The sequence below is a fragment of the Aplysia californica genome, unplaced genomic scaffold (genome assembly GCF_000002075.1).
Source record: "Aplysia californica isolate F4 #8 unplaced genomic scaffold, AplCal3.0 scaffold00081, whole genome shotgun sequence".
NCBI lineage: Eukaryota > Metazoa > Mollusca > Gastropoda > Aplysiida > Aplysiidae > Aplysia > Aplysia californica.
The window spans coordinates 159,488-172,065 of NW_004797351.1; the positions used below are offsets into that span (position 1 = coordinate 159,488).

Sequence of the window (12,578 nt, forward strand, 5' to 3'; positions counted from 1 at the left end):
ATCCATGATGTGTTGGGTTACAGGAAAGTGTATGCACGGTGGGTTCCCCACATGTCACCCAAGCTGAAATTGAACCGAAGTCAAGTTAGTGATGAACCCCCGGCTCGTTATACTGATGAAGGTGAAGCTGTCTTACGCCGTATAGTCACAGGAGACGAGACTTGGGTACACCATTGTAACCCAGAGAACAAAAGACAATCGAAAAAAATTAGGCACACTGGCTCACCTAGCCCCAAGAAGATCAAAGTTGTTTCATCTGCAAAGAAAGTGCTTATGACAGTGTTTTGGGACTGCGATGGTCTGATTCATATGGAATTTTTGGAACAAGGTTCCACTATCAACTCTGAACGATATGTTGAGACCCTGAGAAAACTTGGAGCATGGCTGTCACGAGTTCGGCAAGGAAAAAATGCAATTTTGCACCACGACAACGCCCGTCCACACACGAGTTGACAAACTCAAGATGCCAGGAAAAGTCTCCGATTTCAAGAGACCTTACCGTACCCATCATACAGTCCAGACCTTGCTCCATCTGACTTTTGTCTTTTTCCTAAGTTGAAGGAGTACCCCAAAAGAAAATGTTACGCAGATGATGATGAAGTTCAAAAAGATGTGCGTTGCTGGTTCAGAGGAAAACCACATTAATTTTTCGCCGACAGCATGCGACACCTTATTCGACATTGGCGGATCTGCATCAATAAAGAAGGCAACTATGTTGAAAAGTAAAGGCATTGTCCTGTAGCAGACATCCTAAGCTTTCATTTGGTGTATAACGTTTGTATGTAGCATCAGTAATAAAGAAATTATGAACTTGGAGACAAAACTTTTTGAAAGACCCTCGGAGTACCGTACAAGCAAAAAAAAGGACACAAAATTATCAGTGTCATTCCACAACCAATTTCTGGAGGTCTCCAGATAAAGCTATTATTCGAAAAAAGACATCAAAGAGCATCTTACAATACAGTTTCATTTTGTATTGGTACTTCCTTCCTAGTTTTTAACTGAAAAATCCTGAGTGCCCTTGTGAAGGATTTGATTTTGGACGTCCCTTTTCTTTAATTTTCTTAAAACTTCAAAAAATGACATGTAAGCACTTGTGGAGTGACACTGACAATATTATATGACAATTTTCTCTTCAAATTACATGTACATCAAAATCTTTCAACACACACTGGTCATATTCAAACCACATCAGTACTTCACACTGCTAACTAATCAGTTACTATAATCATGAAAGTCGAACAGCGATTCCACGGCCAGTGACAACAAAACCTGAACGAGTCCTTTCTTCGATCACCATCAACATTTCCACTTCCTTGAAAGACCAGATTTAATATTAGTAAGAGTTTTATTATGGCACTTGCAACACAATAAGGTCATATATCAGCGCCGAAGATTAGAGGTATTACAAGAGAGTAGCAAACATTTTAAAAAAGAAGGAGAGATAAGGACCACATATGTTTGATAGGAAAGAAGGAGCAAACCACACCAGAGCACCCGCCAACCACCAACCTTGTAGGCAACTAGAAGTATCAGGAGCAGAAAAGCACACTTTACAACATCATAATCAATCAGAAAGGCCCAAACTCAACAACATATATGAGTGACAAGGACAACAACAGTGCAAACTGAGCTACAGACAGCAAGGGACAATCATAAACTTAGATTTGGTGACCAAATTTTAAAAAGATCAAATTTAAAAAAAAAGAACTTAAAATTTGAGTATTTGACAGAAAAACACCTCCAGGGCAGGAGCATAGCCTGCAGCTGAACAGAGGTTACTTAATCACCCTCCCAACAAGACGTTCAGCCACATAAAAACAGAAGAGCAACACGTCATAAAATTTACTTGCAAATAGATGAGTAGGAAGTTTCTGTTGCATTACATTTTTACACATTATATAATGTTTCAAGCATAATAGTCTATATCAAGACTGTACAAAAAGCACCTTGTTAAAAGCATTACATAATATATAAAGTTACAAGAAGCTTAAACGAGAGAGGAACAAAAGGCAAAATGGAATCAAAAGAAGTCAAGCCCTAAAACCTATCTGTGAATGTGTACATGGAATAGTAGTCTCTTACTCATCTATTTGCAATCAAGTCACCCATCTTCTAGTTCTAGTGGCTTTATAAGAAGAGTATTTCAACAATTCGTTGTTCTTCTTTCATTCAACAGTTCTTTGACTCACAGTACTCAAACTGTGCCTGGGACAGCTGGTCAAGCATGGACCTGGCCATCATGCCGGGGCACAACCCAGTGACGAACTGGAATGGGGGCGGGGCATGGTGCTCGGTGGCAATCGACCCGTCGTCCGCGACCAGCACCTCCTGCATGTACGCGCTGCAGTTACTGGGGCTGGTGGTCACCTCCCAGCGAGAGCTGCCAGCATGGCACGTGACACGCGTCAAAGCCGGGTACACACTCTCCTGAGTGTACGGGCTGGTGAAAGACGTCTGAGTCTGCGTCGGGTAGCGGGTGAGGCCTGTCCACTCAGAGCTGCCCAAGTCGTACGAGCGACACCAGCCCTCCTTATCTAACAGATAGACCACCGAACCTTTCATGAGAACCTTAATTCCCGACTCCATAGCGCACACTACATTGTGTGTCTTCACCGACGATGTGTCTGCGTCGAACACGTGTATGTACTGGATGCGAGACAGGTGGCGATACATCATCGTGCTAGCCTTCACTGTGATCAAGGTGTTTCCATGTACTGTCCACTGAGTGACCGGGAGGTCAATGCGCTCATCACGCACCATCGCAGAGTGAGTAAACGTTTTCGTCTGGAAGTTAAACTCATGGAAATTTTGCTGTGTCCAGTATGAGCCATCTGTCCTTGGGGATCGACTCATAGACAAGACAATGAGCTTGCTGCCTACAGCAATTGGTATGACACTCTTCACAGGGGAGTCTTCATTGTGAGGCGCAAACAATTCGCTACATTTGAGAAAAGTCCACTTCTTTGTAGTCAGGTCATACTCAATACCAGTAGCTTTCACCAGACTGAAATTTAAAAAAAGAACACAAAAATGTAACTCAGTGAAAATTGAAGAGGAACATTATTTCACTAGTACTATCTTGCTTCATTTAGTCAAAATTTCTATTTGATTCAGAAAATAGAATGGCAATAAGAATTCTGAAACCTCTGATGCTCTGATAACTTTTTCCCAACAACTTGAACTCTGAATGCAGGCAAATAGAACAGACAAGTAAACAAGTTCATACATTTCAAGCACTTCTATTCTGAAAAGAAAGGATTACCAGTAATACCGTCAACCAGAACAATACCACTGCTGACATCAAGGAACATGACAGCACAAGCATATGGAGGAAAAGCTGACTGGATGATAGATTATAATGTATTCTTCTCCTCCATAGACACAACATAAACAACTTAAAAAGACGGGCAGCTTCAATCTTGTTGTTCAGAACCAACTGTGTGCTGAGAGTGACAGAATATTGCAGCAACATAATGCAGATACTAGATAAAATAAACTTTCCCATACAGGAACCAAACTCGAGTATTTAGCGAACAACTTTGATGCTGGTTTACTATGCAAGCAAGGGTATCAACTGGAAGACCAGTCTTAGGCCACACAATTAAACCTAAGCATAGCAAAAAAGATCGCAAAAGAAGGGACTAAACTACTTTCGTCTTAGAACACTACATTTCCTTCAGCTCTACAACCTGAGAGAATCTAAGGAATTTTCTCAACAAGCTTACTCTGTGACGAGCTACTTATACTTAAACAATGATGCTCATTCACTTTTTTGAAGCCCAAAACTGCAATACATATTTGACAAAAACTGCTTTTGACTCCCAAAACTTACAACTCCTTAGACACTGCAGTGTTGTCACTGTCAAACATGTTTAAGGGATTTAACACAATAAGTCAGTGTCCAGTTGTCCTCGTCCATTATTCTTAGTGACCACCCGTAACTGTCGTGAGCTGTTTTCGTCCTTTCGTAGTGATTACCCTTATCAGTGTTGTGAGCAGTATATAAGCACGAGACCATGTGGTTAGTGTCTCTTCCGAGCAGAACATGTGAATAGAGTATACTTACTAGTTGTTAAGTATTAAACGGCTTAACCCGACCAGATGTGCTTGTCATTGAATTTTATAGACACCAACATTTTTTTAAAAACGACATGAAAAAAGTTCCACCTACAGCAACATGGCAGACGGCCACATCACTAAGAAAGGACATCAATCAGTACCTTTCCATGTGTTAACCTTACTACAATCAAACTGCCTGCAGAAAAATTACGTACACCAAAGCTCAATATTCTTTTATGAACAAAGAAAACTGAAATCCGAAGCCTTAAGTTCTTTACCTTTGATTCTTGTCAAGTTTGCATGCACATTTAAAGAAAATTTTGCAGCTACTTTATCACTTTTTCTTCTTTATCTCTGTGACAAATCACTTATTCTGCGATGTTCTCACCTGAACAGATAAACACAGTTGTTGAAGAAGGCCAGTCTCCACATGTGTTTCTCCAGCATTGCCCCTGGCAGCGGAAACTCCAACCTCCCAGAACACCTCCAGGTCTTGAGCTCCACATCGTACAAGGCCAGCTCAAGCTGAGGGCTACTGACCAGCGGCCACGACTTGCCCGCGTCCACCACGTTCACCTGGGACGACATTTCTGCTGACGGTGCGAGGACAACGAGAATCTCTGACATGTGCCGCTCAAGGACATCTTTCGGTGACATGGGAGACGTTAATGCAGTTGCTGAATCAGGGGTAGGGGAAGTAACCACACTGAGGGCATCAGCGACAAAAGGCACACTGCTCTCCGGGTTACGAAGCTCAGGAGCACATTCAAACCCATTGGACCTCAAGGCATCTCTTCCATTCACTTTCCACAGGCGACACGCAGGAGTCATTTGAGTAGTAACCGTTTCACTAGCAGTTGAACTTGCACTAAAGTTTGCTGCACTACATAACAAACCATTACTATTGTCTGGAGCATCACAGTTAGCAGATCCCAAAGATGGTCTGCTCAAAACACGAGGCCCACTTAAATCTAGATTAGTGTTTTCAGCATTCCCATTGCTCGAATTCTCTGACATCTCCTCAGACTGAATCTCAAGTACCTCCCCTATTTTAGATTCCTCCACTGAGCGAGAACTTTCAGATTCACCTAAAGCTTCAGTCACCAGCTTCTCTTTGAGGTCGTGTACATGATTCTTCAGACTACCAAATGCCTTCAACATTTTTCCCTTCATCATCCATTTCCGGACAAATCTCAGCAAGTATGGTGTCCATTTTTTAATTGCCGCTCGCTCCATATTGTCAAATACGGACGAAATGATCTCAAATGTCTGAGTGATTCTTTCTATACAGCATTCTTTCGAGGCCTCTTCTGCATCATAATGCTGTACTGTTGACAGTGCATGGGAGAGATTTCTCAGCATAAAGTCGAGCACCTAAACGAAACAAAGAACAGCAAAAAAAACTTTACAGATTCCCATGGGGACAAACAGTATAATCTGCTTATATCTACATGCTTTGGGAAGTGGATTTGATGTCAATAAATGAAAATATAAAGCCAAAGAGGAAAAAACAAGGGAGGTCAGCTTTAAAAGACAACACTACTTTTTTAAGCTGGTTGCCTCCCTTGATTCTTGAAACTGACAAGAGGCAGAGGGGAGGGGGGTTAGAGTTAAACCAGTGCAAACTTTGTTGTAGCATCCTTGTACGACCTGTTTATGGCCGCTTGTGGGGGGAAAATGGAAAGGCAAGGCACTGACTCAACAACCGTGGCACTTGCAGCGACAGACTGAGAATGGAATGGGGAAGGGAAGGGAGCAATCGGGAGTGAGGGTTGGGAGGTGATGCCCAGCGCGCGAGACGCTCACGTCTGTGAGGCACTGTACATACTGTGTTGGAGACTACACTGTGTAGGTCCTATATGACCTTCTAAAGCCTGGTGTGTCAAGGCTACTTGGTGGGTATGCTGACTTAATGAAGAACTAATGCGTTAACCGTTAACGTGGCTTAATCCCTCATTTATGTTCGTGGGCTTCGCCAGGTACCCAGGAAACATGTCAATAAAGCAGAGTGGGCCAAAAAAAAGTTGATCTAAGAGATATTGTTTAGTGAAGATATTGAAGGAAAAATTTTGTAAATGAAAAATATGTCGATATGTCAAAATGTCTATAAATCGGATTTCGATATAAGTGGGTTATACTGTAGTCCATGAGCATGGAAAAAAGGAATAACCAGAAATATGTGAAACCAAGGCTCTTTTAACACTCCTCAAAAGGTCACTGTTACTTTGGTATGATCATGCCGTTGACCTTTTCTCCCTTTCCTTTTAAGTATTAGTTACTAAATGAGATTCTGGCACCATGCTTTGAATTGCCTAGTCTACCATCATATACAACAACCAATTCAAAAATATTTGCAAACATCTTCATACATAATTTGCAAATGAGTAAGGTTTTGATAATTGTGATAACTGAACATCCTTCTGATTCTGTACATGCCCTTGCTGTCCTTAAAATTATTCCATCTCCAAGAACAAAATTTGTTCAGCTATGAGAGACAATCTGGGTATTTTCTTATAAAGGCTTTTTATTGATCATGCTATTCTACAGTATTATGCGCAAACAATACATCCGCATATTTTGCATTTTGCAAGTACGAAAAAAAAAAATGACTTAGGCACTTGTGTAATGACAGTGATGAAGCATGTTCTTATGCTATAGAGACCCTATACACATTTCCAAAAAATAAATCAATTAGTTTTTTAGTTCCAACTACCGTAAAAATTTCTAAAATTGTCACTGTTGTTTAGGAGCCAGCAACAGTCAGGTCAGGTCTCCAAGAAGAAGACTACTTTAACTCTGCCTACCTATGCTGTAATATATGCTGTGGTCAAAGTTCTGCACAGCCGCTTCGGTTTGCAAGTTCAGAATATTTTTTATCCCATTATTACCGCCACTATATTCATAACTTTATGTAAATTAGTTCTGTCACAGTCACTGTAATTTTTTAAAAATATACATTGAAATAATGGGTGCATGACAGACAGCAATGAAAAATATGGCAGATAGGCAGTCAGTTTAAAAAACACAGGGGGTGCTCACAGAACACAAGGCCTAATAACACGAAATATCTGCTCAAAAACTTACTTGCAGAGGGGAGCAGAAATGAAACAATCTGTACTGTTGAAAAGCTCGTAACACGTCTACACTGGAGTCCAAAGTGTCTGGGTGATAGAGGAAGTAGTCATGGAACCGGAACCATAGGTAGCACTGGGCATTGCGGAAGAGACTGGTCTGAGAACAAAAAAATTATCAGAGACATGATTGTCAGAAAAGACCCAAAAAGAGCAAACACAGATTTAAAAACTGAAATTTTTATGACATGAAAACCAAATCAAATTTCAGGGAACTGAAAATGTCAAAAGAAAACTCTGAGAATCACAAATTTCGAAATGAAAAAAAAAAGAAAACACCAAAGGCACACAAAATCAGAAATTTTGTTGAAATTGTCTCTCCTTTCTACTATTATTCCATATAACAATGTTCACACCACTGCAACAAACTTGTGTACGATAAACAGTCACCATTTTGCATTTCCTAAATAACCTCACCACTTAAAGAACTAAAGACCTTAAAAGTTGTGTCTATTCTACTCTGCTTGGACTATGATTTTACCAAAATTTTAAATAACAAATACTCCAGTGAAAAACTTTTAATTTAAAACTCATCGCGCTAGATGAAGTAGGCAAACTTCAAACATATTCTTGGCTTTTGATAAAACACAGCAGATCAAAGGAGAGCAAGGAAAATAAAGCAGTCAAAGTCTTAGTTCTCATATTCTCATAGATCTTCAGACAAAAAATCCCTTCCATTCCAGACACCACTTGGGTGGTTGCATTTTACGCACTGAGGAAAATCACGAAAGGGCAGAATAAACACCTCTACAAAGGACATTTATTTATTTCTCTTGAGTCGAGGCACTTCTGCAACCTTTTCGTGATTTTTTACAGAGATCCAGTTTCTTGCAACTCTTCAATAGTTTATTCATTACGTACCGAGTTAAGCCTGTACTGCAGGGCTAGTTGAAAGTACAGTACTGCACTGTGGAAACCCAGAGTCTTATCCATAAAGACCTCCACGCACAACCGGAGATCCTCACACATGAAGTAATCGACAAGTCTCAGTACAGCCTCCACCGAAGACTCTTCCAGCTCGATCTCGTTTTTGTAGAAGCTCTGAATAATATTTTTCACCACGGACATGCTGCAGCCGAGATGTGAGAGGTCAATACTGGAGGATGCCTCGGAGGACTGGCTGAAGCGGAAACTTGTGCGGAAATACTCACACGACGCTGCCAGGATACACCTGTGGATTCACGTTTCAAATTAACCCTTTAACTTTAATCCAAAAGAAACAAGTTTTGATGCAATGTGTTACTTAAATTAAGTTAAATATTAGATCATGTATTTGTAGCTGCCAGAAAAAAGTACTGCCCTTTGCCTTTGCTCTGAGAGTATTCCTCAGTAATTTCTTCTTCATTCAGGCAATCTGAAAAAGTTCTGAACATATATGCTGCAGTGGAAATCTTGCTTCATCTATATCACTTGTGGTTTCACAGAAAACGAACATGATATTTAAAACAGAAGTGAACATGGAAGAGTATCAATTACCCATTTATTCAAATTTCAACTAATCATTTTATCACTGTTAAAATTTACCGATCAATGTTCATGTATTTATATGTACAGTCGAACCTGCCTTAACGGAAACCTGTGTAAAACGGAAACCTGTCTTAACGGAATCTCCCTGTCCCCCGATATATTCTTCTTTAATTACCAATATAAAACGGAAACCTGCCCAACGCGGAAACAGAAAGAAAAATCCGCTCCCTTCTGAGGATTTCACCTGTCTAAGACGGAAAAAGCTTTGCCCGCTCAGTCCTGATTTGAAACAAAACTCGCAAGTTTGGTACCGCCGCCTCTAAACAAAACGCCATGATGGCCATGCCGCTGGGCAAGGAAGGGGAGTAGGGGTGCAATTTGGGGGTAGATGTAACCCCATCATGTGAGCCCTGAGAGATGCAGATGGTCAGGGTAGTGTGGGTGTGAAATCTCACCAGTGACAGTGAAAGTGCTGGAGTAGCAAGCCACTACGGAAATTTCCTTGGGTAGCCAGAAGCTAGAGGTGTGAAATAAGATTGACCAAAGCCTTCCGCCCTGATCGTACGGCCAGCCAAAGAAAACAGTTCCTCGAATCGTTGTTTTAGCCTACTTGATGGCAGTAAGGGGTGGTATTGGTTGACCGTGCTTGTTACCCTGGTGGGTGGGGCTAAGGGTGGAAGCAAAGGAGATGTTCAATCGTTTCTGTTTTCAATAGGTCAAACAGTGGTCCTACGAAAGACAAGCGCTTTTGTGGTAATTTGAAAAGTAAGCTGGCATGTCATTATTAAACAGGATAGCAATTGAGAGGTGTGAAGTTTTGACCACTGCTTGCTGACCGGACAAGCAATCTTCGATCCCACCGGCTGGGCCTTTGCCCCCCCCCTCTTTCCATCTCCCCCTAAATTCCCCTGTCTAAGACGCAAAATGTCTAAGATGGAATTTTTTTCTGGCTCCCTTGCGATTCCGTCTTACACAGGTTCCCCTGTATATATTTCAAAATATCAAAAAGAAAAAGGAAAATTAAGAAGTACTTACTTATGAGCTAAAATTTTGGACTCCCCAACGATGACAGCAAAATCGCACAGCTCCCCAGCTTCCTGCATAGAAGCCAAATTGGTAGCCAGGTTCACCCTGGCCTTTGCATCAACTTGAATTATCATCTTGGTGGGTGACGGAGAAACACTCTGAAAAGGAGAAAGAGGTGAAATATACTGATAAAATTAAGAGCATCTGATTCTGACTTTAATCCTGACACAGAGACTTCTTCAAAGGTTATGTTGTTTTTCCCCAGACTACACAAGCAGCCTGACTGGAAGTCCTCTTTTCTAGTACTGCTAAACACTCCCATTCTTTTCCAGTCTAAAAAACATCAGACAGGATTTTTTGGCTAATTGATAAAATATATTATATAGTGGCTGCAGCCACGTTAGACAGGTTATCCGTTATCATTTTAGGCAGTGCCATTATGATTAGATTTATATCAAGAAAAAACACAAGGCAGGAGGGGGGGGGGATGAAATTTATAGATATGTGACAAAGTTTCTAAGTAGCCATCTGGGCAGGTTCGATTGAATATGTGTAGTGTATAATACTAGGAAGGATTTCCCTATACGAGCGACCACCCTAAAACACAATAAAGTAGAAAAGACCTAGATCTCTAACCCTAACCCTACCCCAAACCTAAGCCCTACCCCTCTGTTCTACTAGTAGTCGTTTGTTATACAGACTTCAACAAAAGTTAAGGACCACTTTCAAACACTCTGAGTAGTCTTCTTGGGTGGACCTGCACCTGGGCGTTCTTGGACTAATCCAGTGGCTAGATGGCGCTGCCTCAGCAGACAATGATAGAGTGTGACACTGCAAGCCTTCTGGCAACTTCTCGGGTTCCAACTCCATCCTGCAGCCATGCCATAGCTCTGGCATGATCAAAGTCTCTCAGCATTCGTCTTGGTGGCATGTTGATGCGATACTGGATTTTGCGCAAACGGCGGCTTATACTGCCATCAAAGTGAACACAGTTCGAGACCATACGTCCGTTTATGATGCGTACCAGAAATTTTAACCCATTAACACTTTCAGAGCAAAAAATTTTGAAACATTCCTTGCTGTCTTTTTTTCCAGATTTTTTTTAAATGAGGGCTGACTGTCAAGGTGGTCCTTAACTTTTATGTTGAAGTCTGTAATATAATAACTAACGGAGCGGTTAGTGCGATCGTCTCAGAAGCAGAGAAGAAAGTCAGTGTTCAAGCCTCGGTTCGGAAGCTGATTTTTTTCGCCCCTCCTGCCCACTCAGCAGTAACAGTAATGGGTACCTGACTTTGAGTTCGGGAAGTGAACTGGCCACCCTACCCCTACCACAATATGCCGAAGGCCCAGGAAGTTGTTGTCTCAATAACAAGACAATCCCCGCCCAAGCCCAATGTCCGGATCGGATGCCGGAACAACTTTACTTTTTTATAAAAATGATGTGAGGCATTAGTAGTCTAGAATTAAAGACAAGCCTGAGACTGGGTAGCATCCACTGAAAAATTGTACCAGTGTCAAGATCAAGATGACTTGGGTCAAGTTTTTGTTGCGCTCATTCAGAACTGCCTTGCCTGATCACTCATACTATACTCATCATCCGACCAACAGACCAGTCAACGATCAACGACTGATGATACTGATACGATGTGACTGGGAAGATCGGTGTTTATAATGTCTTTGTGGGTCTACTCATACTTATGTATTAATCATTACTAACTCTGATGTACACATCATATACTCTTACTTGTTAAACGTAATCTAGAGCTAGATTCTAGATCTCTAGAACTTGTGAACTATTACTTGTGAAGCCGTTCGTCAATAGCTTCGTTCGTAGCCCATACGTATTCCCTCCTCAAGCATGTTTTATTTTTCTAACGGCAATAGAGTTATTTCCCATGTCTGTGACCCTTGAGGAGTGTTCCGAGGGCGAGCTGCTCGCACAAACGCTGAAGCAAGCACGTTTCTTGACATCGATCTAGCCATTGTGACAAATTAATTGTCTCACCCAGCCCGTTCTTTTTTCTTTTTTTTTTTTAAATTTAAATTAGTCTTCATCGCGAAACGTTGCACAAACATTCTGGTTTAAAAATCGTTCAAAAATTATCTTCCGCTTTTAAGAAAGTTATTGAATGTTTGTGGATTTCACATTTCAACAATAGATGAGTTCCGTCTGCTAGCGTTTTGAGCTGAAAGTGTAATCCTTGAAACATAATAATCTGTCCCCGAAGAATTATTATGCAAATTTAGATGGCCAAATTATACAAAACAAAAGCAAAATTATGCAAGTTACCGTAACGCCATTCACGACATGTTTTGCCCTTTTTCAACAAGAATTTTCATGTTTTAGATCTATGTACAGAAGAATTGAAAACAGAACATATCAGTATCCGTAGTTTTTTGGTTATTATTAACTTTCTGTGAGTTAAATACAAGCTGGCTGCACTGTTGACAATCCCCCACCACAAGAAGACTGCAAAGGGTGATTTCACATTGTAAATTTACTGTCCCTATCAATGTCACCAAGACGGAACAGGAAGACAATAAGTTTTCAAATCTATGTTTTAACCTTTGAACATCAAAGTTCAGATGGTGTGTATTTGAGAGAAAATAATATCCTTGTATGGTATTTTTGTCTTTGTTCCTGTTTAAGTCACCAAACAATTCATTCTTCTTTCAGACTCAGATATTTGTCCAGGAAGACTTGAAAGATATGGAGACCAAAATCAAATGTATTTAGAACCTATTTTTTGTACTGACAAACTATAGAGTAAAGAAAAATAGAGACAATTCCCTTTGAATGTACAAGTATTGAGTTTGTGTTCATTTTTTTTTTGGCCTAAAAGCATACATTCGTCAGCTTAAGAAACGATGTAAGAAAACAGTTCGAGTCAG

General features: G+C 40.8%; 1 protein-coding gene across 1 annotated transcript; it reads right to left on the minus strand.

The window, feature by feature from the left end:
• Window positions 1–1,703: 1,703 nt before the first annotated feature.
• LOC101852911 lies at window positions 1,704–11,580 on the minus strand. Its single transcript, XM_005094385.3, has 6 exons — window positions 11,431–11,580; window positions 9,696–9,844; window positions 8,055–8,364; window positions 7,147–7,293; window positions 4,451–5,436; window positions 1,704–3,007 (listed from the first exon to the last, which is right to left on the minus strand). The coding sequence occupies exons 2-6, from the start codon at window positions 9,818–9,820 to the stop codon at window positions 2,173–2,175; spliced, it is 2,403 nt and encodes an 800-aa protein (XP_005094442.1). The 5' UTR covers window positions 9,821–9,844; window positions 11,431–11,580; the 3' UTR covers window positions 1,704–2,172.
• Between the last annotated feature and the right edge of the window lie 998 nt (window positions 11,581–12,578).

What these genes read in the sequence shown, in the direction of transcription:
- LOC101852911 (XM_005094385.3), bottom strand. Translation starts at nt 9,820, where the DNA reads ATGATAATTCAAGTTGATGCAAAGGCCAGGGTGAACCTGGCTACCAAT. An exon ending in TGCAGTACAGGCTTAACTCG is followed by an intron (nt 7,294 to 8,054) that starts GTACGTAATGAA and finishes TTTTGTTCTCAG; the next exon opens with ACCAGTCTCTTCCGCAATGC. An exon ending in ATTTCTGCTCCCCTCTGCAA is followed by an intron (nt 5,437 to 7,146) that starts GTAAGTTTTTGA and finishes TGTTTCGTTTAG; the next exon opens with GTGCTCGACTTTATGCTGAG.